This window comes from Hippichthys cyanospilos, chromosome 1 (assembly GCF_059441005.1).
Source record: "Hippichthys cyanospilos isolate Australia breed blue-spotted pipefish chromosome 1, RoL_Hcya_1.0, whole genome shotgun sequence".
In the NCBI taxonomy this organism is placed as follows: domain Eukaryota; kingdom Metazoa; phylum Chordata; class Actinopteri; order Syngnathiformes; family Syngnathidae; genus Hippichthys; species Hippichthys cyanospilos.
This window is the reverse complement of record NC_142369.1, coordinates 532,735-558,453: the sequence shown is the minus strand read 5'-3', so window position 1 is coordinate 558,453 and position 25,719 is coordinate 532,735. Positions and strand designations below refer to the sequence as shown.

General features: G+C 50.0%; 1 protein-coding gene across 4 annotated transcripts in view; it reads right to left on the bottom strand.

Annotated features, from left to right (window-relative positions):
* The window catches only part of rbpms (RNA binding protein, mRNA processing factor), a 45,877-nt gene extending 20,373 nt beyond the window's left edge, over positions 1-25,504 (bottom strand). For 2 of the 4 annotated variants that reach the window (XM_088431598.1, XM_088431616.1), the window contains exons 1-9: positions 25,202-25,504; positions 15,830-15,907; positions 15,502-15,540; positions 13,494-13,556; positions 10,981-11,131; positions 8,944-9,071; positions 7,987-8,056; positions 3,297-3,372; positions 381-2,155 (exon numbers count right to left, since the gene is read on the bottom strand). In XM_088431598.1, the coding sequence (XP_088287724.1) occupies positions 7,994-8,056; positions 8,944-9,071; positions 10,981-11,131; positions 13,494-13,556; positions 15,502-15,540; positions 15,830-15,907; positions 25,202-25,258 (579 nt within the window). In that variant the 5' untranslated portion in view covers positions 25,259-25,504 and the 3' untranslated portion in view covers positions 381-2,155; positions 3,297-3,372; positions 7,987-7,993. The remainder of the gene's footprint in view (positions 1-380; positions 2,156-3,296; positions 3,373-7,986; positions 8,057-8,943; positions 9,072-10,980; positions 11,132-13,493; positions 13,557-15,501; positions 15,541-15,829; positions 15,908-25,201) is intronic. The other 2 variants (XM_088431606.1, XM_088431625.1) reach the window with 2 other exon arrangements.
* Positions 25,505-25,719: the final 215 nt, after the last annotated feature.

The following is a 25,719-nucleotide window of genomic DNA, read 5'->3' as shown; positions in this document are numbered from 1 at the left end:
ATGCAGCCAGCAAAAGCATATACACAAACAAACATGTACTGTACCATACTAGAAAAACACCCGATGGCATTTGTTTTCTTCTTGTTATTGTTTTTTTTTCTGTCGTCAGGATTTCACAGTGAATTATGTAGGATTCATACAGTAGCTATATGACACATACAGTACAGTACGTTCCAATCCGTCAGATACAACACACGCGCACGCATACAAAGGAATATACAATAATACTTACATTGAATGATATAATTGGGAAAACAACACCAATAAAACGCACGCGCACACTTTATAAATACTTGAAAAGAAAAAAAAACATTGCTGCGAGGAAAAAAGGTTCTCGGACCGGATTCGATTGTGCATATTAGGAATTATTAAACACCTACTTGGATATATACGAGGATGTCCCCGGACCGCACGAAATAAAAGGAGAATATTTGGCAAATAACTCGATTTCGATGGAATACAGTTATTGATAACGGGAAGAAAAATCATGCGTTCACAAGAACAAAGTCATATTTTCATGATTTTTTTTTTTGATCAAACGTCATAACGGGGGGGGGGGGCGTACTATGATACGACTCTCCTAACATGAAGCCCTTTTCACATGAAAGCACGGCTTTATTCTTGCAGTACTTCAAATGTTTTCGCACAACAATGCGACCCATTTCTTGTCACGGTCGGATTTTAGATGTGTAACACATTTGTTTTTCTTGTAACAATAAGCTTAGGAGTTTATTTCGGTAAGATTGCTTTTTTCTTATCTGATTTTTTTCTAATCATCATCAAATACAGCTTCCTAAAGATGATTGTACGCGACAGGAAAGAGCGTTTGCCCAAACGGCGAGGAAAATTCCAACATCGACGTTTTGCGAGAACGACATTTTTGCCACGAAAGAAATGATTACAGCAGGCTCGGCTTCCTTTTTCAATATGTACATTTCAGAAAAGAAAAGTAGTTTGGCTGCCTAAAAATAGACAAAAGGAGACCTCAAGTCAAGTGAGCGCCCTTATCAATAGAAGAGGGAAAAAAAAATCCGATCGAGAACTTGAAAGGCGTCGAAAACGGAAAAGTTGCGCAATCAGAGCTCACTCTGCTCCAGTGTAGAAAAAGAAACGCCTTTGGTCTTTTGCTAATTATAGCCGTGTATTGCAGTGTGGGAAAAAGAAAGAAAGAAGAAAAAAAAGTTGACGTCAACAAGAGCGCGCCAACGGGACGGCTTTGGTATCGCGCTCGCTCTCTTCTCGTTGGCGAAGAAAAACAAAGCTCCAGAGGTCAAACTTAACGAGTTTCATGTTGAACTAGGTCCGGGGAACCTGTGAGCGAGCGTCCATACTAGACGGCCACAGCCCTCGACAAACATCTTTTTCTTACTGCGATATGACCGTTATCATGCAAAGTTCGTCTACAAGTTTACATTCTTGGAAAGACATTTGGTGTCCAGATTACACAAGAATACACAACGCACACAACAAGCAGTCTTGGAAAAGTCTCCTCCTTTTTTCTACGTTTAAACCTTATGTTTTTTGGCTCGTTTTTTCAAAAATTCATGGCCGGTTTCTAGTCATTTTCCCCAGTAGTTGTCATAACAAGCGCTAACCATTTGTTCAAATTTCCACAAGACGGTATTTGGACTTTTTGGCCCCTAACATTCCATTTTCCCGACAAGTATAGATTTTTACTCTCGCAATCTTACCATCACTTTAATCAGGGTGCTAATAATTTGCTCACACCTTGCGTCATATTTGGCACGGTTCCCCTGCGCTAGCCCAACACGAACTCTTCCACCGATTACAAAAATACCTCTCTTAAAAAACAAGTACAATTTTTTTCTTTCCGATTTTAGTTCGGTTTTTTTTGAGGGTCAATGTCATGCTCTTACTAATCCTACTAACACAAAGAAGAATGATATATGGACTATAGGTGGTATCATAAGGTCTTCATCTTCACCGGCAGCGCTTTAGCCACACTCCCGTGCATAGAAGCGCACATCTCCTTGCATACTTGTAAACAAAGGGGGCGGGGTACCTTTGGCGGAGGTGTAGCCAGAGCGCCGCCGGGTATCAAGCGTCTGTCGCCGTATTTTAAAAAAAAAGAAAAAGTGGGCGGGGGCGGGTTCTCGATGTGTGATGGAGGCGGCTTTCTGGTGTGTCCTGAGGCCTGCGAGAAACAGCGGAAGGGGGGGGAGAGAAGTCTGTGAGGTTGCTACGGCAACTGCGCACTCACAAAAGTACACGGGGGGGATGAGGCAATCACTCGAGGTACACAAGCACCCGACAACACCTGCGCACCGAGCAACAAACGGATTCAAGCGGCAAACCTAACGCGGTGTCTTTTTTTTTCCAGTTAATGTTAGGCTAGCTCTTTAATTCACAACTTTTTCGTCATCATCGCCGTTTACCTTCTACTTCATGACAGTACCGTTATTATATGATCAGTTCATTCTGTCAAACTATTGCCGTCCCGATACGACATTGGAATCGGAGCTTTTTCCCAACGGTAAAAGTATGGCATAATGTGCGCCTACATCCAAAATCCTTTGATATTGGCACTACAGCAGATACAACAAACAACTTGAAACGGTTACTTCTCAGGGTCCTTTCTTTTAGATGCTAACTGTTAGCATCGGGCAAGGAGGCCGAAGCGGTTGCCGAGCGATCGCGGGTCGCCGAGTGACAAACGCGCACCAAAGGCCAATTTCCTACGTCCAATGGAGCTGGCGCGCTTGTGCGCGGAGCGCGGGAGGAAGAGAAGCCGCGCCGGAGAACCCGAGGAGAACATGCAAACCCCGCGCAGGAAGGCAAGAGCCGGCTGGATTCCAACTCGGGTCCCATAAGTGTGAGGCGGACGCGCTAACCGGCGCGCCGCTGGGACGCTCCCCCGACTCGAAAGGATATGATCGGGTCCCGTTCGGGATCCGAACATCCCCCATGACAGCAGTGATTCAAATTTGATAGAACAGACGGAAACGTTCCGTCCTTTTGCCGCCTCGGAGACTCAACTTTGGGGTAAGGCGCCTTGCGTGTGGCTGTAAAATAGCGCTGGCGATAAAATTGTCAAATGTCTGGTTCGGGTTAGGTCCCTCAAATTCCGGCAGATCCAGCAGCACCTTTTGTCCAAATTGCAGCATTGGCCTTTCAAGCTTCCGCTATCGACAGACTTTGAAATTTACGAAAGCGGACGCGTGCCGCCACAAAGCCGAGGAGGCTCCGGGGCAAGGGGAGAAGCGGGGAGAAAGGTGTGAGCTCCACACCTTTCGGCCTTGTCCGTTAGCATCAGCGCACGTCAGCTATACCCTTACCGACGGTTCGGGCGGCTCCTCCGGGGGTGGGACCGGAGCCGAGAGGCGGTCGGCGACGCCATCACACATCGGGAACCTGAGGACGCCCAGACAGATGTTTACGGCCGACGCCCGAGCGTTGAGGCCGACGCAAAGACGGGTCGTGGCGCGCTCCCGTCCTTTTCCGTCAGCCGCGCGCGCGGCGTGCCGATCTCAAGTCTTTCAAGTCTGCGCTTTTAAAAACAACACCGTCATCTCCCGAGCTTCAAACGTCAAAAGATTTATCCTCCCTGCTCCCTGGGCCGCAGGTGCGACGGGATACGCAACTGCACGGCGGTAAAACATCCCGCCGAACGTGGTGAGAAGGCCAGCCAGCGCTTCAAAATAAACCTCACCGTACGCAATCATCTGTGGACACGAAGGCCTCGGCGCGCTTTTATTTTCCCGCCTCGCGGAACGGGTCGGTCGCGAGTCGCGGCCCGTGACGGAAATCGTTTTGAAATCGTGTCCCGTCGCGAATTCGGGGCTTCGTTCCGCAGACGTTCTACGGCGCCAGCGTTTGGCGCCGCCTCTAGCGTGAATTAGCCACTGGCCAGTATGGCTCAAATGCTTTCGAGAGCAGTGGCATTACTTCCGAGAGTCTGTTTGACTTCGTCGGAAGCGCACGCTTTGACACTGACGTCCTGACTCGGTTGCCCTTCCTACCGATGGCTTTTCAACATGCCGGGCTGGGTCCAATGCGTCTTCTGCGGCTCCGACATCAATTTGTCTCACCGTAAAAACACAGAGCTGTTTGAATTCAAGTTAGAAAAAAAAAAAAATCATCAAATTCGCTCCTTCGTTAACGGAAAGTCGTCAGTGTTTATAAATGCTTTTCAGAATATAAGGAGGGTCCGAGTACTCAATGGAGGCAGTCCTACGGAGCCATACGGGATACTTCAAGTGGAAAAATACTACGGGCAGTGTTTCACATGACAAATTTTGTCAAAACCTGGCCTCGGTGGCGCGAACCCCATCCCGCCAGACGTTTGGTCTCGTGGGATTCGTGTCCGGTCCCATCCCGACTACTTGCCGTACTTGCGTTTGTTTTCGTCATTGCGAGCGCGGCGAGAAAGCCTCGCGAGGCGGGAAAGAAAATTTAAGGGACGCGGCCGACGGCCCGGCCGATGCCCGACGGCGCGCGTTCAATCCAGGAGGCACTGGAGTAGAATCGACGCGCTCCCCAGACGCTCGGCTTGGCTGATGCCACGCCCGGACTTCCCCGAGACCGCCCTCATTTGTTCCGGTCGAAGACCGGCTCGATCGTTGAACGCGCCGGCGCGCATTCGGCAACGCTTTGGCGCTTCGCCGGCTTAATGTGTTACGGAGCGGAATTGGCAGCCGGGCGCATGACGCGAGAACCGTAAACAAGGGGCGACGGAGAAGGCGGGAGGGAGGCGCTTCGCCTTCTCGCAGAGGAAGGCTACGGCTTGCGCTAAAGTGTGAGGTGGCGCACGGCTCTTTGCGTAAGCTAGCGTTGATCAGGGAAGGGAGAGCAAGAGGATCTTTTTACGTGGATGCAAGATTTGAAAAAATACACAAATAAATGATAATAACCCCAAGCCGTCGCGTGAGTGGAAAAGGGTCGCTCAAGATTGAGGGCCGCTTTGAAGGCTTTTATTTGCGCCCTTGCGCTACGGGGGACGGCGGAGGAGCGGTCAAGTCAAGGGTTCCAGTCCGACTCCGGCCTTTCATGGCGGAGTTTGCGCGCGCCCCCCGTGCGGGTTTTCCCCCCGCGCTCCCCGAAACATGCACGCTAAAGCAAATGGAGGAGAAAAGCGCTTTTTGTAGCTTTCCATTCAAACGGAGCCGAGCGGCGGTCTCCAGCCGCGCGACGCCACCGGCCCCCGTAATCTGGACCGGAGCCCTTAGGCCCCGCCCGCGTTTGTCACGCAGCGGCACGAGCCGGCGGGTCGCCCGCGCGGGGATGGCCGCCTTGAACCGGAAAGCCGCGCTTCCTTATTAGGAGGGGGCCCCGGCCGGATCCCGTGGCGGGAGTCGGTCCAACATCGCACGGAGCGAGCGCCGGCGGTCAGACGAGGCCCCCGCGCGCTGTTTTGTCAAAGGGAAAATGCGGATTACCTTTCCCTTGGGTGGACTGGGCATCGGCGTCCGCCGAGGTCGTCTCGGAAGGCACCCGCCGAGGCACGCGCGTCAAAAAGCATCGGGCTCGGCCGAGGGCGCGCGCCACGGGGGCCGTTCCACTTGGCTCAAGTCACCTCATCGACCGAGCGGCAAGTATTCAAACGGGAACCCTTCACCCGTTTCTTTTGTAAAAACATTTTGAAGATTTGATTTGCTATTTATTAGCGGCCTTCACCAAAAATCAGCCGCGAGGTCGCGCGATGGAATCCTACCAAATCCTTCCACTTTGAAATTTAGACACCTTTCCGATAGCATTTTATCGGGGGGAAAGGCCTTCGAAGGGAACGGCGTATCCTTCAAACGTACGTGACGTCCTCACGGCTCTCGGCCCGTTCGTTTGCGTCCACCGCGGCGGACGTCGCTTTTTCCGTCTACGCCCGACTTGCTCGATGCCTCGAATCTTTGACGGCGATGCGTTTAGCTTTGCCGACATTGATGGAAGCGTAGCGCAATGTTTTAAAAAGAGCTCACCGCTAACGGGGCACTGAGAACAATCACAAAACAAGAAGAATGTTCATCAACTTCATTTGTTTGCATTCATATATTTGCACTTAACAGGGGAGACCTTTCTTAGTGTACTGTATTTTCCTCACCATAAAGATTTCAACTTCCTCCAAAGATAACAACGTGCCTTATAATCCTTCTACAGTGCATAAACCGCAAGTTTTCCTTTTTTGAAGAAATTCTTCCATTTTTACCTCTGCATTTTTGTCATAAATTCATTTTACTATTAAAATATTGAAATGCTACATATGCTCCAATTTTGAGGCAATTTAGATGGGTAGACTGAGAGAAAAAACGACAAGCCCAATTTGATCAAATAAATCCAGAAACTGATTTTAAATGGAAAAAAAAGGTTTTGGTTTCAATCCGATGAAAAATGTAACTTGAACTACATTCTTTGAAACTCTTGACTTGTCTTGGCATGTACTTTTCACAAATCATCTTCGTGTCGATTGAAAGTTTTACTCACTTATCTGATTGCTTTATTGACGTTCCTTTTCGCGCAGCTCCCTCTAGTGGATGCGCAGCGCAAGCCCAGCCACTATTGTAGCTTCCGTATCTCTGCGCCTTATAATGCGGTGCGCCCTATATGTGAAAACTGTTTTAAAACAGCCCATTCATTGAAGGTGCGCCTTGTAGTGTGAAAAGGGCGGTACCAAAAGTTTTGTTTCAAAATGAAATAGCTCATGTTCAATGTTAAGAAAAAAGAAAAAAATCCGAATAGAGTGTAATTTTAATACTGTTATATTGTGATAACACAAATTTTTTGCTCGAGGTTATCATATCGTCAGATCCAATACTTTGATAGAGAGCCAATAATTGGATATTTTTACTTATTACCGCTAAGCCGTGTGAATCGAAGTGAGAAGGTTCCAAACTTGTGTTTCCAACGGGGCTTGGTAAAGCTTTAGCCTGGATGCTAAGCGCCACCCACCCACGCACTCACTGGCCGGCTCCCCCTAAGGGGTCCGGAGAACACGTTTCCTCCTGTCTTTGGGGACGGGAGGCTCCCGGTGACGGCGCGACTGGCGCCTCGTGCAAAAAACACACACGCCGTCGCACGCCGAGCATTCATGCACCCAATCGCACCTAAGGACAATTTAGAGCGTCCGCTAGACCCGCCCCGCCTTTTTTTGAAGTGCGGGAAGAAGCCCCGGCGCCCGCGCGGAGACCATGCAAATCCACGCGGGACGCTCGGGGTGAGCTTGAGTTGAACTGGGGTCTCCGTACCGCGAGGCGGACGCGCTAGCCGCTGAGCCGCCATCGATGAAAATCAAATCGAAGCCGATACTACGGCTTTCAATGTCAACGCCTGTTTACAGGGGACCGCTTTTAAGAAGCCCAAAACACCATTAGGAACTGACCCCGTGGGTTCTCCAGGGTTCAGATTTTTGTGGCAAATGCTATATTCGAATATACCAAAGGCAAGTTTATCTTGATTTTCATTCATTGACGTGGCCGTTGCCCGCAGGAAGACAGAAGCTTAGTTATTGGATTAAGTATTGTAAACTTGAGCGGACCATAGAGTTGAATGAAGTAAAATATCCATATAAAATATGGGTCGGCTTTTAAAGCCTGAACAAGTCAAAATTTATGAGCCGTTCTTAACGTCCGCTGCATCCACAGACCTTTGAAACGTCCGACCGCGCTCGAATGCGTCATGTGCACCGTAGGCGCAGTTAGGGACTTGCGCCGTACCCTACAATAACAGGCAAATTGATTAGCGAACTGAACTTAGCTGAACTTTCCTCGACCCGCTCTACAGTGGCCCCGCTCTCCCGCGCGCTCCTGTGAAACTGGCTTGCCGGGTTTTGCGTCATCACGAAATCCGTTTTCGGACGGAGCGTTTCACTTTGGATTAGTCGTAGCGTATTCCATTTTGGGACAAAGGCTTGGGGCGGGCGGCCGAAAATTCGGCCTACCCTCAACCGGAAAACGCGCCGGCGGTCTTACTCCACAAGTACCGGACCAGATCGTCGGTGGAGCGATCCGTCGGAGGGATTTCCCGAGTCGCGCTACTCACTCATGCTTCAGCAGAACTGCCTGGACTTCCATCCCTGAGGAGTTCCATCTGCAGGTGGGAGCCAGCGGATCTACGGAGAGACACCAAGAGACGATAGGAAAGGTTCGCCGTCCCAGGCGTAAACGCGTTCAGGCGCCTTTCTTCGGCTGTCGTCGTCTCGCGACGCCGCCGCAACGCACGTATGGAAGTGCCAGCAAAGATAAAAGATAAAAGAGCTCGCAGAATAAATAGCCAGGGCCTTTCGGTGCTAAAAATACGCTCGGCGCGGGCAGGAGGAGCGCCGACCCCGCGGCTTCATGGGAAGAAATTGTCAGGGATCAATAATGAAGCCTTTTGGGAAGTGGCGCCGGAGCGTTGCGGATTAGAGCGCTTGAAAAACGGGATAAAAGGCCGCCGCCTTTTGGGGGGTGAACAAAGTAGCTCAAACGATGACGAAATCCGCAATTAGCATCGACGCCATTATGCAGTAGCTTGTTCAAACTACGAGTGTTCAAAGGCGATTTCGGCGTTATTGTTCGCCAAAACAGCAGCGCCTACCGAGAATTGAAAGCTCCTTTTTCTAATGTTTGTAACAAGCTCCATTTCTGTCGGCGCCTGACCGACAGTTCGTAAAATGACCAATCGTAAGACAGTAAGAAAAAAAAGCCCCTCCTTCAAATAGACGCCGCGTTCTTTTTAAGTTGAGCTATAAACATACCTTTGAATTTTGGGGGGAAACTTTGCACGTCACCTCGAATAAGAAACGCCGGCCTCTTTTTTCTGGGCTCGCAGGCAAGGAAACGAGCCCGCGTCCGTTTGTCCGTAACGTCTCGTGATACGGAACCTTCTAACGAGGAAACAGTCATCTAGTTTAACGGCCCCGCCTGGGTTAACTTTCCTGTCGATTTGCTTTTAAAGCGAGGGAGGCGTTGCTGTTTGTTCCCCCCTTTTTGGCATCCCCGCCGTTCGGAGCGTTACCTGAGCGTGGAGCGAGGAAGGGTAGGTGAAAGCGGGCGGGAGGGCCGGCGACAGCTCCGCCGGGTACAGCGGGTACGACGCCCACACGTCCGGGCTGCCGGGATAGAGGGCGGGCACGCTCAGCTCGTCTGCGGACGGGAGGCAAGAAGGCGAAACGCCGAGTGAGCCCGAGGACCGGGGGCGCCGTCCGACGGGGGAGGGGGGGGGGGGGGGGGACGGACCTTTCCGAACCGACCCCTCCGCCGTCGGTTTAACGCGTCTGACGATTATTTTTAAAAAGCCTTGTTTGAGAAAAATCAAAAGCAATCACATTGTTGTCATTATAGGAAGAAAATGATCCATTTTCAGCTGACAACAAGAGCCAAAATGTCTTTTTAAAGCTATTATTTATGCATGAAAAACAATTTAGCTGTCAATGAATCCTAGACAAAACAACTTTTTCCCCTTCAAAGCGGGTACATTAGCGGACCGTCCCTTTCATAACATGGTCGCATCGCAAATATTTGTCTTTTTTGTTGAATAAAATAGAAGTCGTTGAATCGGAATTTCTTTTGCGATTATAAAAAGTGTGAAAAGAACTGCGATTTTGCACTCTTAGCAGTCAAACCACCGCGACGTCGATTTTTAAGGAAAAAAATGAAAACCGTCTGTTGTAGCGAAAATGTATAAAAACCTTCACCGCTTTCACTGGTCAAATATTCATGCCGAAACGGTGTAAAGAGACATTTTGCATCCCCTTACCTATCAAGGACAAAGCCATAGGGAGTAAAACGTGACATACTGCGAGAACTTCAAAAAAAGGAAAAAAAAAAAAAAGCCGCATCTAAAATTAGCTCCACTATCAGCGCTCGTTTGCGTGATTGACAACCGGCCTCTTGGCTTGCAAGCGATTAGACTGCCAGGCGCTCCCGTTACTGCGACGCGTCCACAAAAAGGGAAAACGAGAGGCAGAAATGGAGGAAAAGAGCACTTCTACAGCCCGGCCCGTACCATAACTTCAAGAAGAAGAAAAAACCTAAGGACAAAACGGTGGCCGTTTCTATGCGGGCGATGACGTCGCGGCGTCAGTAATGGCTTCCCCGTTTCTCCGGCACGGCATTTTCCAGATAAGAACGTTTGTTTGCTCTTCGGGGAAGAATGCGGCAAAGAGCCATTGCGGGATGGCTGCGGAATCCGGAAGCTCCGGGGCAAATGTTGAACTTTCGGGGGAAGGGGGGCTACGGCGCTACAAACACGCCCGCTCCACCGCAACGCAAATAATACAGCGGAGAATTGTCTTTCAGAGTTCCCGCACCGTGAGTGCGCTCGAAGCGGCTCTTTTTCCTTTTCCTCGCCACGCGGCTCGGCTTTTTTTCTTCCTTTTTTGCCATAGGTACCCAAAGTCGCGCACCATCCGCGTTTCACCAAGTTTACCACTGCGTGCGCGTACGACAAAAAGACCGCGATGAAGAAACGAGACGAATCCAACACCTTGTGATATTTCCCGCGCGTGAACGAGGATGGGCTCGAGCGGCGGTTCAGCCCGCTCGCTTCTTTGATGGAAAATAATGCGGTCGCGGCCGAGCGATGTCGGCCCTCTAGCTGGTACCGTTACGGTAGTTATTACTGCGCTGATGTGGAGCTTGAAAAAGAAAAATCTAACTTCTGAGTTTGCGTTTTTATCAGGGGTCGCCAACCTTTGGTCACCACCGACCGGTCAGACGGGCTGTCGGGGGGTTTCCGAGATACTGTTAAGACAGTTTTTGTTTTTTTCTTCGCTCTACGGGTTAACTTTTGAAAGTTACTTCAAGATAAGTCCAGTCCAGCTCGCACTATGACTATGCCTGTTTTTTTATTTTAATCACTTTTATATGATCCTATTCACAATTATTTTCAGACTGCGTGACTGTAAAAGCCTTGACGGTTAATAAAGTTTTTACGACGGCGACAGCGTGACCCGGGGACTGATTCATTCCCTTATTTCCTCGGGGAAAAATAAGAGGCGAAGAAATTGTTGTGAAGGTGAGCGGCGGCTGCGGCGGCGGCGGCGGCACTCACAAGGGTCTCTGCTAATGAACTGCGGGCCGGGGCTCTGCTGGGATGAAGGGGGGTTGGGGGTGCCCACCAACTTGTTCTTGGCCATCTTGGTGTTGGCCTTGGCGAACTCCAGCCGGAGGGTCTGCGGGATCTCGGGATCGAAACGGACCCCCTGAGACGGAAAAACAAATTCAACGATGTTTTGGGCTTTTTCTTTTCCTTTCTGAAGCTATTTGTTCAAATTCACATTTCCACATTGGAAATGTGGGAAATGCCAGTAATCTTTTCCAGCCTCTGCAAAAACAAAAAACAAAACATGTTTTGGTAACGTGTCGTGACAATATCGGGTTTTACAAAAATCACATCCCGATAAATCTTTTATTTACTAGAATTCGGTGGACGGTGAATGATCAATTTCACGACTTAGAAATTCCACAAACTTCGCGCACACTTTGTTCCGCTTTCTTGGGTTTATAAATAAACGTGAGCGCCTTCAAGTAGCGATGAAGAGACATCAAATTTAGACAGGTGAGGAATGCGTTTTCACGGAGGTCTTTGACGTTTCTATTTTCGGCACGCGGGTGTCCGACAAAAACTTTTATGTAGCTTTTCTCCTCCCGTGTTACTCACGGGGTCAAATTCACGGGCGGGATATTTGCTTTTCGGTCGCGACGACGGCCGGTCCGACGATACTCCACGTAAAACGTGGGCGTTTCGCAACACGGCTCGTGATTCACGCTTCATGTCGAGTCCAAGCGTTTGTTTTTTGAAAGGTTTACCTGAAATAGTTGGATTTTTCCTTTGGACTTTCTTCGCACCGCCGTGACAGCTAAGAATGCTCCTCACGTGGGAGCTTGGCAGCTTTTTTGATGCCTGCCGTGCATCAAAAGGCGATGAAAATATGGAAATCTTTTTCCGCGAAAACAATAGTTGAGACTGTTTGCGCGCGTCCCGCGGGGCGCTAGCCGCATCCCGAAATACCGAGCAGTTTTGTTTGGCATCCGTATTCTGAGCAAACGACGGGGGGTCCGGCCCTTCTCCAACAGGGGATGAGCTCCGCCCAAATTGGAATGAAGTGTAATTGCAGACAACGGGCGACCAAGATTAGCTACTTTTATAGCTACCGTTATCGACGGAGGTGCACATAGGGGACATAGGGTGGCGTGCCCTTACGGCTCGTATTGACTTTCGTCCCAAAGTAAAAACGGACAAACAACGTTATCGCTAACAAACGAGCCGCTCATGAAAGATATTACTGCATACGAAAACAAAACGTTTGCCACTTCTTTTTCTTCTAATCGCAAAGCATTATCATCTAAATCGTTGCTATATCGCCAAACTTAAAAGCGCGGTAAAAATACACACAAAAAAACGGCTTCCAGTAAATAGTTTGCGGCCATTTCCCTCCCCGTGCTTGATCAGACGCTCGTCGTCGAGACTTGCTGCACAACCGCCTTTCTTCAGCAAGAGCAGAAGGAAAAAGTCAAAGGCGTCGCCGGCGTTGACCTCGCTACCAGCCTTCAAAACAAGAGTTCACATACTGTACATACACTACTTTCGTCATTTGAAATGAAGCAAAAAATGGAATAGCAAATTCATCCGCGAGCTTTTAATCTTGTGACGCGTTTTTGCCGAGCGCTTCAGTATGTATTTCTTAAAGGATGTTTTATCGAAAAGCTTTTGCGACCGTAACCAGGGTTATGCCTGCGCGCGCGTGCTCGAAAAAGGCTTTCCGCTCGTACGAATTACGCGTACGACTTGACGGCTACGCAAGCCGGCGGAGGAGCAACGGCGAGCCGCCCTCCCGCTCGGCGGCGGGACAAACTACAGGCCCCGGACGAATTCGACCGGATCCCCCACCCGCTCGGCCGCGGATTCCTAAAACTTGGAGGGCGCGGGGCGGGCCGGCCGCAGACGGTGCACGCCGGCGACTTTGTCACCAAAGAAAGCGGACGTTCCGATCATCGTGTCCCGCCGATCGTTTGAGTAAGCCAGGAGAAAAAGGATGCGCACCCGTGGCTTTAGACAAACGGGACCGTTTATAGTATCGGGGGGCACGATACGTGGCCGCGCTCAAATCGGACTCTAGTTTGGGTTCGGTTTTGTCGGCATTTTCTATGTCAGGCGATTACCTTTGCCTTACGTGGCGGGTACGTACACGCTTGAAAAAAATGGCATGAGAAAACAAGACGGGAATAAAACGTTGGCTTTTTTTCACCGCTAGCTTTCCGAACACGGTCACGGAGCACCATTATCTTAATAAGGCAGATGTGGAAAAGGTCCCGTGAGAAATTTGTTGCAGGGTAACAAGTGTGTGTGAGAACATCGTTTCTGTTTTTCACCGATCTTCCGGAAAGCCTCTCATCGAGGCCGTTAGTTTTATTGGCAAATAAGGAGCTCCGGAGAAAGCTCCGAGATCAATATCTCGCATCTGCGCGCGGAGCGAGAGCTTCCTCTGAACGGGCCGGCGATACGCCGGCCGGCCATTTTTGTCTTTGCTGCACTTTGCGTGCGCCGGGACGCCGCCGACTTACGTTCAAGGCATTCTTGGCGGCCTCCGCCTCCGATCGACTGTCAAAGCTGACAAAGCCCACCGGCTGGGGAGGGGAGGAAAAAAAAAGACGGGTTAGGGCAAAAAAGACAAAACTGACTCGGCATTCCTGTCCGAGTGACACAGACGCGTTCCTTAAAAAACATTCGTCCCCCCACCCCGTTTGGCCACCCCGTTTGGCCACCCCGTTTGGCCACCCCGTTTGGCCTGTTTACAAGACCGAGGCCCGGAGCGGACGACGGCCTTTGTCCGTGTGGATTTGACATCCGTTTTTCCTCTTACGTGCGAAACTTTCCCGTAAGGAAAATGACATGGATCCCCCGTAGCAGCGCTCACGGCGTTCTCCTCTGCGCCCGTTTGTGAATCCGAGGGAAAGGCGGCGCTCGTCCCTCCGCTCCCTTTTTGCCCAAATATGGACGCGGCGCGCGAGACAGAGCCGAGACGGGAACGAGCGTTAGAAGAAAAAGTGGATTTTCGCACCTTGACCGAGCAGCCGAAAAGCGCGGGGGGGAAGAGACAACGATTTGGAGTGTTACGATCGCACGGGTACGAGGGGAAATGAAAACGTCCCGTGGGGTTGATCTGTTGTAAGCGATCTGGAAAAACGGGGGTTATGGGAATTCTGAACAAGGGGGAGGACTTGAAAAAGCAAGGGCGAGAGAGAGACAGGAGAGGGAGAAAAAGGCAAAAGAGGAAGGTATAAATAGAAAGGGCCTGAGATGGGCCTCTTGCTTTATAAGGAAATAGAAGGCAAGCGTGTCATCCTGCTTGTCTTTCCTTCAAATGCGCCGCAAAAACTTCAACGGAACCCAGGCGAAAGATCTCAAATCGAGGTCCGGCGCGCTCGTGCCGTCTGCCGAGGCGTCCCGTCTTAACGGGCGGCGGGACGTTTCGCTTGCTTCGGGCGCTTTTCACCTAAATCTTGACGGGTCTCACGACATCGCTATCTTTTGCTTAAAAAAGGACACGGGAGTTAGGTCGTGAAAATACGCTCCTTTTAAAAGGCCCCTGGATGTTTTGGAGGCCGGCCGTAGGTACGCGCTTGAAACTTGCGGGCTCCGTTTTTTTTCTTCGCTCTTTTTTAAAAGAACATTTTCAAAAAGTTGACCGAGTCCGGTCAGTCGACTGAGAAAACAATAAGGGAGTAAGGGCTACCTAAAACGAGGGCTATCGCATGTTTGGGATCATTTCCAAAAATAAAGAAATGTTCAATTATTGCAAGTGGACAATCGCAGCAGTCAGTGCTTGGACAAAATTGAGAGGATACTTGATTTTTTTTTTCTGAAGATTCGATAGTGACGGTCTTATTTTAAAAAGCAAAAATAGAAATTCCTGGTAGTACAGGTTTGCAAAGTGTCTCGCTCATCTGTTTTATTTTCAAAGCGTTCATGTTGCAAATACGCTTCCAAAGACAGCCGAATCGTCATAAAACGGTTCACGTTTTGGTTGGTGTCAGCGATGAGTAGACGCGCAAAAAATTGTCGGAAAAAGCCAAAGGAAGTCCGCCATTTTAAAAGGAATCAGACATCAAGGTAACTTTTTTTTGCAATTTCCTGTGGTTGTTTTTATTTGCGCTTTTATTTCAGCCGGGAAAGCCGGTCTCACCGAACGGCATGAAATTCGCCGGCCATGTCGAACACGAGTAGGGCGTCAAAAAAGTCTCGAGGAGACATGCCTGAAAAGACACGTGAAGCCCGCGATTTTGGAGCGAAGCCACGCTTTAAGGCTGGTTTGAAGTTGCTCTCTCAACTAATGAGCGCGTCCTAGGAACGGCCGAAAACATTTTTGTATTCAGCCATAACCGCTTTCTGATACCGCTCCCACATTTGATAACAAAAAGAGGGTGGATTCAAGACCCGCCGCTAAGCGAAAGTCGGCTTTTTTCGCCTGGCGCGTACCCGCGTCCCAAAAGGAGGCCGATTTCGTCCCGACGCTCGGTGCCCGTCCGCACCCTGTCAATTGCCATCATGTCACGGCGTTTGCAAGCCTACCTGTTTGGACGTCAGCTTTATCAAGGAACCTTCATATCCCTGAAAGGAGAAAGACCACGTTACCGCGGCTGCGGAACGCCGGCGGCCGTCGCCCCGAGCCCGGGCGGGCCGTCTATTTCACCATTATTAACGGCGGCTCCGATGGGCGGCCATCGCCCCGAGCCCGGGCGGGCCGTCTATTTCACCATTATTAACGGCGGCTCCGATGGGCGGCCATCGCCCCGAGCCCGGGCGGGCCGTCTATTTCACCATTATTAACGGCGGCTCCGATGGGCGGCCGCTAAGAATAGCCCTGGCTGGCCGGCGCGCCGGAAACATGCAAACATACCTTAAAAGGCCTGAAGAGAAGATAGAGCTCCCTCGGCTTGATATCCAGCGGCAGCCCGCTGACAAAGAGGGTCCGGACCTGCGGAGAACAGCGCACGCACGCTCCGTTGGCTTTCCCGAGCTTCCTTTTCCTCCTTTCAACTTTTCAACTCGGCCCGCCGGCATTTCGACGCGCGGGAAGGGAAGCGTTTCCCGGGAAGGCCGAAGAGAAAGAAAAACGGGGGGGGGGGGGGGGGGGGGGGGGGGGGGGGGGGTCGTCTGGCCGCCGGAGTCCGCCTGACGCGACGAGCGACCGGTGGCCCACCGTACACGCTGGCGCCCCGATGCGCGTATAGAAAAAAGGCGGGAAAAGCACGCTGCGGCAAATACGGCAGAGGTCACGAAATGCTGGCGAAAAGGTCAATGACGGCTAACGCTCTAGAACCGCTCATGAGCTCCTTTCTTTATCGCCTAATCCAACAAAGAACCTAAACCAGCAAATGGGCCGAATTTTGATGACGTCACCTACTTCTGGGTGATGATTGGACGAGGCTTTACCAATCAAAATGACCTTATGTCACCTGCCCTTTTTGGATCTTAAAAGACGCTGCTCAAATGTAGGCGATTTTCTTTTTGGATCTTAAAAGACGCCGCTCAAATGTAGGCGATTTTCTTTTTGGATCTTAAAAGACGCCGCTCAAATGTAGGCGATTTTCTTTTCTTCTAATTTGTAAGTCACGGTTTTAAAAACGCTCGACGTTCGGATGGCTTGCCATTGCAGTAGCGACACCTCCAAAGAAGTTCCGGTATCGGCCTCAAAGCGATTCCCGGTACCGATGCTCGCCCATCCCTGGACTCCGATATTGGATCGGGACACCCCTAAATCGGGGATGGCGGGAGGTCTTTAATCAACTCAAAAGGGGATGTGTGTATATTTTCCTGGAGATAACCGGAATGCAAAAAAATCAAGGCAAAGTCACTTTTTTTTTTTTTTTGGTGCGGCTGTGACGATATTCTCAAAAGAAAGGCGTTTTGCTTCAAAACGGAAAGAAAATCAAAACAAGAAAACCAAGTCATGTCAAATTTCGGAAATCCCAAAACGTAAGATAAGCAATTGTTTCTCCCGACGACAAATGGATCTTTGTCGTATCGTCTTCGAGTTGTATTAATATTGCTATTTTAACTCATTCGCCGCCGCCGTCGGCTACAAATACCAAAGATCCGTTTGGTATGAAAATTCAAGAAAATTCGGGGGGAAGAAATTCATTCCGACGACGACGGGTCCAGCAAAATCTAGCCAATAAGGCTTTTGCGTAAAAGATTCCCGGCCGAGGGGACAAAGGAAGCGCCGAGCTAACGCTCCGCCTCATTCCCACATGTAACCCGATCCGGCGCGCTGATGCCGACGGAGGGAGAGCGCCGCACAAACAAAGGAGCTTAGCAACGGGGGGGGGGGGGGGGGGGCCGGACCCAGGCACCGCGCCAAACATCACCTTGCTCACCTTTGCTCTTATCTTAGTGGAGCGAGACTCGCCGTCTACGCCTTTAAGAACGTCAACGCTCACCCAAAAAAATCAGAAATCAACATCTTACTAAAATCAAAATGGTTTTATCTTATAAAAACACTTTCTTCAGAGAAGAAATTCAATAATGACGTCATTAGATTACTTTTTTACACGTCTTACAAGGAAGACATTTTTTTGCCAATCAATGAAATACTGTTGGGGGGGGGGTTAAATTGATTGAATGATTGCAGGAGGAATTTTTCTTACCGGGATTTCCCTTTCCGAGAAGGAGGAGCGCAACGGGAAAATCTTGGCTTGGCGAGAAGGGGCCCGCAAACGGGACACGACAGGGCCACGCGATCGGCCTGCAGTGTGCGCACATCGGCGCTCGCCTTGTAAATGGCCAGGCAGAAGTAATACAAAAAACCATATATTTATATTCCTCATCATAACAGAAGCGCATGTGGCTTTCACTGGGGGGCGGGGGGGGGGTACATCTTAGCAAGTAAGACGTCAACAAGGGCGCCGTCCCATGGGGCCAAGGGGTCCGCGGTGCGGCCGCTGAGTTTGCAAATGCCCGCTGATTCGCCGGCAAAATCTTCGGGCCGCCGAACACCCGCTACGGATTCCGGTCAAGCGCCTCTTTTGATCAAGGCATCTCCGCGGCGGGACTTTTAAATCCACATTGTCAGCTAGCCCGCAAGCGGAGCCGTTGCAGGGCGGCTCCCTGACGACTCCCCGCCAACCCCCGTGTCACTTCGGGAAAAGAAATTTGCTCCCTTACCCAAGTCCGGTGAATTATTCTCTTATGGTTGTATCATTATTGTACAGTGGGCCCCCGGGTCACAGCGTCCCTGGCTTGGAAGTAGAGTACTAAGTTTTTCGTCACCTCTTTGCGGCATTTTTCCCGCTTTACGGCATCGACGTCATTTACAAAGTCCTTCTCCGAACTTTTTGTCCATGCAACAGTGCGCCTCCCAGACCGATCCAATCAGATCTCATGAACGCCACAGCGAAAACCGATCAAGCGTTTAGAATAAAACAAAGAAAAGAAAAAGATGCGGCGGCAGGCCCGAGCGGCGCGACCAGCCCTTTCTTCTACGCCCGTCCCGCCCGTGCGAACCATCGCCCGGAAATCCGAGCGGCGTGCGGGGAAGGGATTTTGTTCGGCCTCGGAAAGTCTCATTAGAAACTCCGTGTGACTTCCGCACATATTCGCTGACTTTAATTGACGATTTTTTTTTTTTTTTTTTTTTTTTACCCGCTCAAACGAGGGACGTGACCTTGGTGCGGCGGGAGATGATTAGCGTTTCTTTCAGCCTGCCCGCCCTTCCTCCCTCCCTCCCTCCCGCGAATGCGCACGCGTGTGTTCCGTAGCCAAGTTAATAGATAAGAGAGGTCCTTGGAGCCAAACGCGGCAGGACATGGCTCTAACCTTGACGCGGCCGCGCACTACTCGGGGCTGTTGTCATTTCCGACCCTCGACTTTACATTTCGCAAAAAGGCCGCTCTCATCGGCGTACGGCAGACGGGCGATAACCTAGTTGAAAAAGCAGCATGGACACGGCAAAGTTTTGTCGGTCTCAGCAGGTTCTTGCAGGGCAAAAGCCACGTTCACATTTCCATTCACGTAGCGTCCGTCCTCCTGAAGCCCGGCCTACGCCTTTGCGTCTCAACGGGTTAGTCGCATATAGCGAGGCACGGAAAATGGCAAAAAAGCCGTTTTCGTGTGCGTCCGAAAACCACCGAAACCGAAAGAAGACTTGCCAAAAACGTGTGAGGTGGCGACGACGCCGCGGCCGCGCAGAGGTCCGTCTGAATTTCACACGAGCACGCGGGGGAAGGGAAAGGGCATCCGTAGGCAACTGCCGCCGAGCGTTTCGGCGGATCGGGCAAAGGGCGCCGCCGAGCTTCCGCTTCTTTCCCGGGATACGAACCGGGCAAAAAGGACGGAGCGAGAGAGGCCGCCGAGGTCGCATCGCGCGCCAACGCCGTGTTGCGTAGGCCCACGTCAAAATAAAGACATAAAGGCTTTTATTTTGAAATGAGCTTTTGTGGTAGCAGGGTGGCTAGCTTGAGCCCTTGCCATTGTGTCTTTATTGCGGTCACATCATGTCTGTCAACATTCCTCACGAAAAAAAAAATCATATTTAATCGCTGACACTCGTCTTTGTGCAAAACAGCAAAAGTCCCCGGCGTTAGCGCTAGACGCTAGCTACGAGGCGCATTCAAAAGTAATCAGAAGCTTCAAACTCAGAAAAAATGAACGTGCTCAATTTTAATAAATGCAAATGTCTAATGTCTATCAAAGTCATGTTGCCTCATTACGATAAACCGACGTTAACGACGCATAATCAAATAACTAGGCTTCCATCCTCCATTGTAGTGGTTGGTATGCCAATCAATCAAGAAAAAGAACAAAAGCGCCTTTTATAACAACGGCAGCGTTGTTCGTTATTGATATCAAATATAAAAATATGTACATTTTCCCACAAAAATTGGAGCCGACAGAAACGAGTCCCTTTTAACCGCGTTCAAAAACGAAGCAAAAATAACCCAGAGAGCCGCGCGCGCTGCGCCGTTGCCTTTGACTTTCATCAGTCATTGACAGACCTGCGCAGGTCGGCGGCCGTGACATTCCAGCCCGTTCCCGCTGGCTGGAGGCGACAAAGCTTTTTCAGACGTTTGGCTTTTCGGACGATCTTTTTTTTTTTCGGTTTCGGACGATCGTTTCATTTGGCCGCATCCCTATCCCGACCCAAACGCGCGACACGTCATGGGAAAGGACTGGGTCAAGAGACAAAAAACCTCTACGCCGGCGGACACAAATCGAAGGGTTAGGTTAGGAAGTATCATTTCCTGTTCCGGCAGCTGTTGGCGCTCGCGTCCGGCCCGTCTATTATTTGTCCTCGTTTTTAGCTTAGCGTCAATCGAGATTGCGCGGGGGACAACGACCCGGCGCCGTAAACGAAGGACTCCATTTGTCAGGTCAAGGGCTTGAGTTTCACCTGGGATTGTGGGGGGGGGGGGTCACGTAAAGCTTAGCGCAGAGGGCGCGGCCGAGCGCGCTCCAGTAGTCACCTTACCCCAAAAACGAAAGCGCGAGCGATCTGGAATTGTTCCAACGGGTTCGACTCGAAAAGTGTCCGTTTAGCATTTAGCAAGAGATTTGCAGCCACTTGGAGGCCCCAAAAACGGTTGCGAGAAGACGAAAGAACAAACGCGGGGCGGGGTGAAACCGCGTTAACGGGGCAGCTTATTATCGCGGGGAAACGGAAAAAAAAAACAGCGTCGGGCAAGGAAACGGCAAGGACGAGAGGATAAGACGAGCTGAAGGAAGAAAGCCGGGCGTGGCCGACGGAAGGAAACCGGGGGAAGCGAGATAACCCCCCCGCCCCCCTCCCCCAAAGGAAGCGTGCCATTTGACTTTGGAGCGGCCCTTTCTGCCCGGTTTTCCAATCGTCTTCCGACGACATTCCAAAAAGCTAAACTTCCAACTGCTAGCTTGGCTTTTGGAGAGAGGAGCCACGCCGCTAACCCGGCGGGCGTCGCTAGCTAAAGTCCATTTCGCCTTTACTCTGCGTTGCAAGGGATCCCGTTTTAATGGATTGCCTTTAGTAATAAAGTACTAAAGCAATTAGATAATGATGTGCTCAATGACCTGAGGTCCTCGGGTACTATAGGTGCATTAGTAACCTGGTACTGATTGACTTCAGGTACTAAATTACATAAAGTAAGCGATTACTTCAGTCCCTAATAACCTATGAGGTTATGGTAATCGATAAGGTCATCAATTTCTTTCATACCCAATTACCGGCCGAAGCCTTACGCATTTGATTATTGTATAAAGTAATCGGTTACTGGAGTGCATCAAGGGGAAAGCGTTGAAAGACACGAGGGAGCTGAAATTTCACCCGGACGGCGACAGCACGCCAAAGTTCAACATACAGCTACCGAATGCCGTAGAATCCAATACTAGCGCGGGAGCCCTTTGCAATACTTTGCCCGAGCCTTCCACCTTTACGTTGAAGGCGTTTATATCAAGTGGAGCTGAAACTTTACCCAAAGGGGGACAACGTGTCAAAGTTACTCCGCAGTCTGTAGTAGTGCAAGTCCAGCACAAAGTCATTGATTTACTTAAGTCCCTCGTTGGTTCAGGACCGGTCGTTGGAGTTGTTGGAGTTTGTGGGCAGGGGGTGAAAAAACCACGACGGTAACGGAGCCGGGACCATACGAAAAAGCGCCTCGCCGTCCCCGTATTGACTTGGCCCGAAGGCGCCTTTTCTTCTGCGGGCGAGCGAGCGAGCGGCCAGCCGCCGGTGACGCTAAGCCTCGTTGTTGTCTTTTCAAATAGCTCTTGTCGCGCAGCTGACAAATGGCTCAGATAAGATGACAATTCCCCCGCCGCTTGTATAAATAAACTCCAACCTATCAGGCGGCAGAGCTGGGGGGGGGGGGGGCGCAAAAAGAACACTGAGCTTTTTTGATTGCCTTCATTAGCTGGCCATGAGATTTGTTTTTTTCCACCCTCCTGTAACGTTTCATGTCACACGGAGTTAGCGTATCAGTTTGCCCTTTTGGTAGATAGCGGGCCGGCCGGCGGGGCGGGCCGGCGGCGCGCTACGGCCCGCTGGTGGCCTCCCCCGCGCTCCCCCGCGAAGCAAAAAGGTCACGCCGCCCGAGCGGAGCGCCCCCAAAGAGACGCGCCACATTCGCTCCAGTCAAATCTCTTCGGGGTCCGCCTCGTAAAGATCCGCTTACGCGCGGGCGGAGGCGGCGTCACGGACGGTGGGGGGGGGCCGGCCTCAACCTCGCACCTTTTACTCATACGGAAATGTCACGTGGGCTCCCTTTCAAGTGCAAATCGCAATTCCCGTTGCAAAACAACAACGAAAACTTGATTTTGTTTGTGATTTGTACTTTAGTTTGGAAGTGATAGAGGGTTTTTTTGTTTGTAATTGCATTTTGTTTTGTTTTTTTAATTTGCTTGGTTATTTGTTTTGTGATTTGCAATTGAGGAGCACGCGGCTGCGTTTGGTCTTTTCCGATGTTTTGCATTTGTTTGGTCTTCTGTAATGTGTTTTTGTTTTCTAATACATTGTTGACTTTTTGTGTTTGTAGTTTTTTATTCCATGTTGCGTATTGTCTTTTGTCACGTGTTTTTGTTTGCGATTGGTTTTCCTTTGTTCGCTCTATGCGAGTGTGTGTGCGTGACTTCATTTTCTGTTGTTTCGTCATTTGTAAAATGTGTCTTTCCGCAACTCCCTTTTTTGTACGTTTAGTTGGGGTTTTTTGTGACTTACGTTGCAGTTAGGTTTCGTATTTTGTAATGCGTTTTTGTTTCGAGTGCGTTTTTTCAGGCGGGCTTTTTTTGTCCGCAATTCCTTATTTGCATCTTTTTCGTCCTTTGTTCTGCGCTTTTGTTTTTTGATTGCAAATCATTTTCTTTCGCTTACTTTTGTGTTATCGTTTTTGTATTTGATGTTGCGGGTTGTCTTTTGTAGAGTTTGTTTTTCATCCGCAAGCTCGTTTTTTCTTATTTGTTTTGGCGCTCCGCACTTCAGGGGTTGCGTTTTTGTTTGCAACCGTTTCTCCCCTTTTGGATTTTCCACGGTATTTCTTTGGCTCGGTAACCCGTCCTCGTGACGGGCACCCCGGCGCCACGGTATTCAAGCTACTATCTGCCAAGCTACGGGCGGAAAACCGGTCGGAGGCGGCCCGGCTCGCGGCTCCATACAAGGCCCGGTCGGTCACCCGACTAAAAGGAGCGGCGTCCGAGCGGCCGGCCAGGCGAAAACGTCCGGGGCGCCTGATAGCGCCGCCTTATCGAGGCCCTCCAGATTAGACGCACAGCAGGCCTGCGACAACGCCATGTTTGGTGAGCCAGCCCTTCCGCCGCTTTGCCGGTGCCAACGGCTGAGCCGTTGCGCTAAGAGCACGTGAGAGTCATACCTCGCAGCTTGTTAAACTTTGCCTCTCGGTGGTTACGGGCCGCCTTTTACTGCTCTTTCGGAAGCGCTCGGGTGAGGAAGGTCCATATTTATCGGCGATTCGGAAAAGAAAGAAAAATCCTAACCAAATAACAGCGACCCTAAACCTAGCATCGATCCCAGGGACGCGTTGACCACGCGGCTAACGAGGCCCGGCGCAGCTGGAAGAATCCTTTCAATATTCTCCATTTCCGGGGAATTTACTTTTATACGAACTAGGGCTGCGCGATTCCGGTCAAAATGATAATCGCCATTATTTTGGTCAATATTGAAATCACCGTTATTGATCATGTTTGGTCACGCATGTCTATTTACTTTTAAACGGGCAGTATATAAACAAGGCTCCGAGGCCCGATACTTACAAATAATCATAAACTCGAACAAATAAAGTAAATAACGAATGGCAAAAAGTTGGCACGCAGGGCAACACGCCCACCTTACTTGCTGAGTGCAAACCAATGAGAAAAATGAAGGAAGCCTACTTAAAATTGAGCACACATTTCCATCAATTAGCAGTCAAAATGGCGTTTGTCACTTCAAACCGAACGGATTCTAATTTTTGGCGGATTTTTCAAAACGTGTAAATCAGGCAACTCATGCCATTCACAGTGGGAAATAATACGTTAGGGTGAGAAAAGCTTTTGTCTGCAAACACGTAAGAAACATTGCCCCCTGGTGGTAGGATGACAAAGCGCTTGATTTGACAAGCGCGGCAGCAGGCTTTTTAAATGTTAATGTCGCTAAGGATCAGCTTAATTATTTGTGGCGGCCGATATCGGGATCGCCATTAAAATTGGATGAACTGCGCAGCCCTGATTTGAACAATATATTTGGTTGAATTTAGAGGACTTCTTTCACTGGCCACAACCCTAAAAATAATCTGATCGTGACAGCCCTAGAAAAGCAGCTTATCGTATGTATTTGATCGATATCATAGTGTTGTGATACAGTGATCAGATTGGTGGCGGGAGGTATCTATGTGGGGGGGGGGGGACAGAACAAAGGCTGCATCACGATATCACAATTTGCCCTTTTTTTAATATAATGATTGCAATACTGCAAGGTCATTGATAGGATCTACATTAAATCCCAGATTGATGATGCTGCTGCCGTATCATGATATTTCAGTTGCATTTCAGTCTTTTGGCTCGGGCGTCATCGGGCATGACAAGACAGCTTTATTCATTCTGCCAATTTCACGCAAAAGGGAACTAAACCTGTTCTATGATCAGTATTTAAAGTTAAACCAAAGAACTAGGTTATTTCAAGAAAAAAAAGTTACTGAAATAAAAGACGGCTTACCAAAAGTACTTGAAGAATTTTATAACGCCCCAAAATAATTTGTCATAAGCTTGAGAAAACATTTTTTTTTCCATTGACTGGATTCACACTTAATTCTGGCTTCATTAAATCAACTTTTGGAAACAACAGTCAACGGTTTGGCCAAGTTACGATTGTAACCAAAGAAAATAAAACTGCATACTGAACCACAAGCCAGATAGAGATAGACAGATAGACAGACAGACAGACAGACAGACAGACAGATAGACAGATAGATAGATAGATAGATATTACAGCTAGACAGATAGACAGATAGATAGATAGATAGATAGATATTACAGGGACCGAGCCCGAACGACACTCATTGTTTGGAAGTTGCAAGGCGCGATTTGAGCGGTCCGGCCCACAAGAGAGCGAACGTTCCTTTCCCCTGGCGTAAGAGAAGTTCAAAGTGAAATTTGACTGACTTGAAAGACGTCCCGAGTTTTGAGCGATGAATTTTTGCACGAGGCCAGCCTCAATGTTGGTAATCGTCAGCGCTAACGGTTAGCCCGAGCAAACGTGCGCGTGAAATTGACATTGTTTGGACGAGGAGTGCAGGTGCGCACGCCCGCCTACCTCTTCTTCGTGGCTGCTGAATTCGCTCGGCTCGTTTTCCTTCTCGGCTTTGTTCATCCTGAACGCGCACAAAAAAACAACCAAAAAAAAAAGAAAAAAAAAAGAAGGAGGGGAAGAAATAGAGACGCCCCGAAAGTTAGCGGCGGGCTCCGACTCTATTCCTCAGGCGAGAAAACGCGTTTGTTTTCTGCTGTTCCGTCCGAGCTCCGCCCGCCGTCACTTGGTCCGAAACGGAAGACGGGACTGCGAGTGCCGCGGGCGAACTTCTCTCCTCATCCCCGAGCCGGTCGAGGGAAGTAGGGAGAGAGGGAGAGCCCATCCGGGGGGGTGGGGGGTGGGGGGCGCTGGGCGGGCGCGGAGCTCGACCGGGAGGGGCTTCGGCTTGGGATGGGGCCTGATTCGTCAAAACGAAACACGGAAAGGAGCTCGTAAACACACGTTTGTGATTGGGTCACTATTTCGCGATTGTTTTTAGCCCCGCCCCCCCACGAGAGAAAACATAATCGCGCCTCATCACT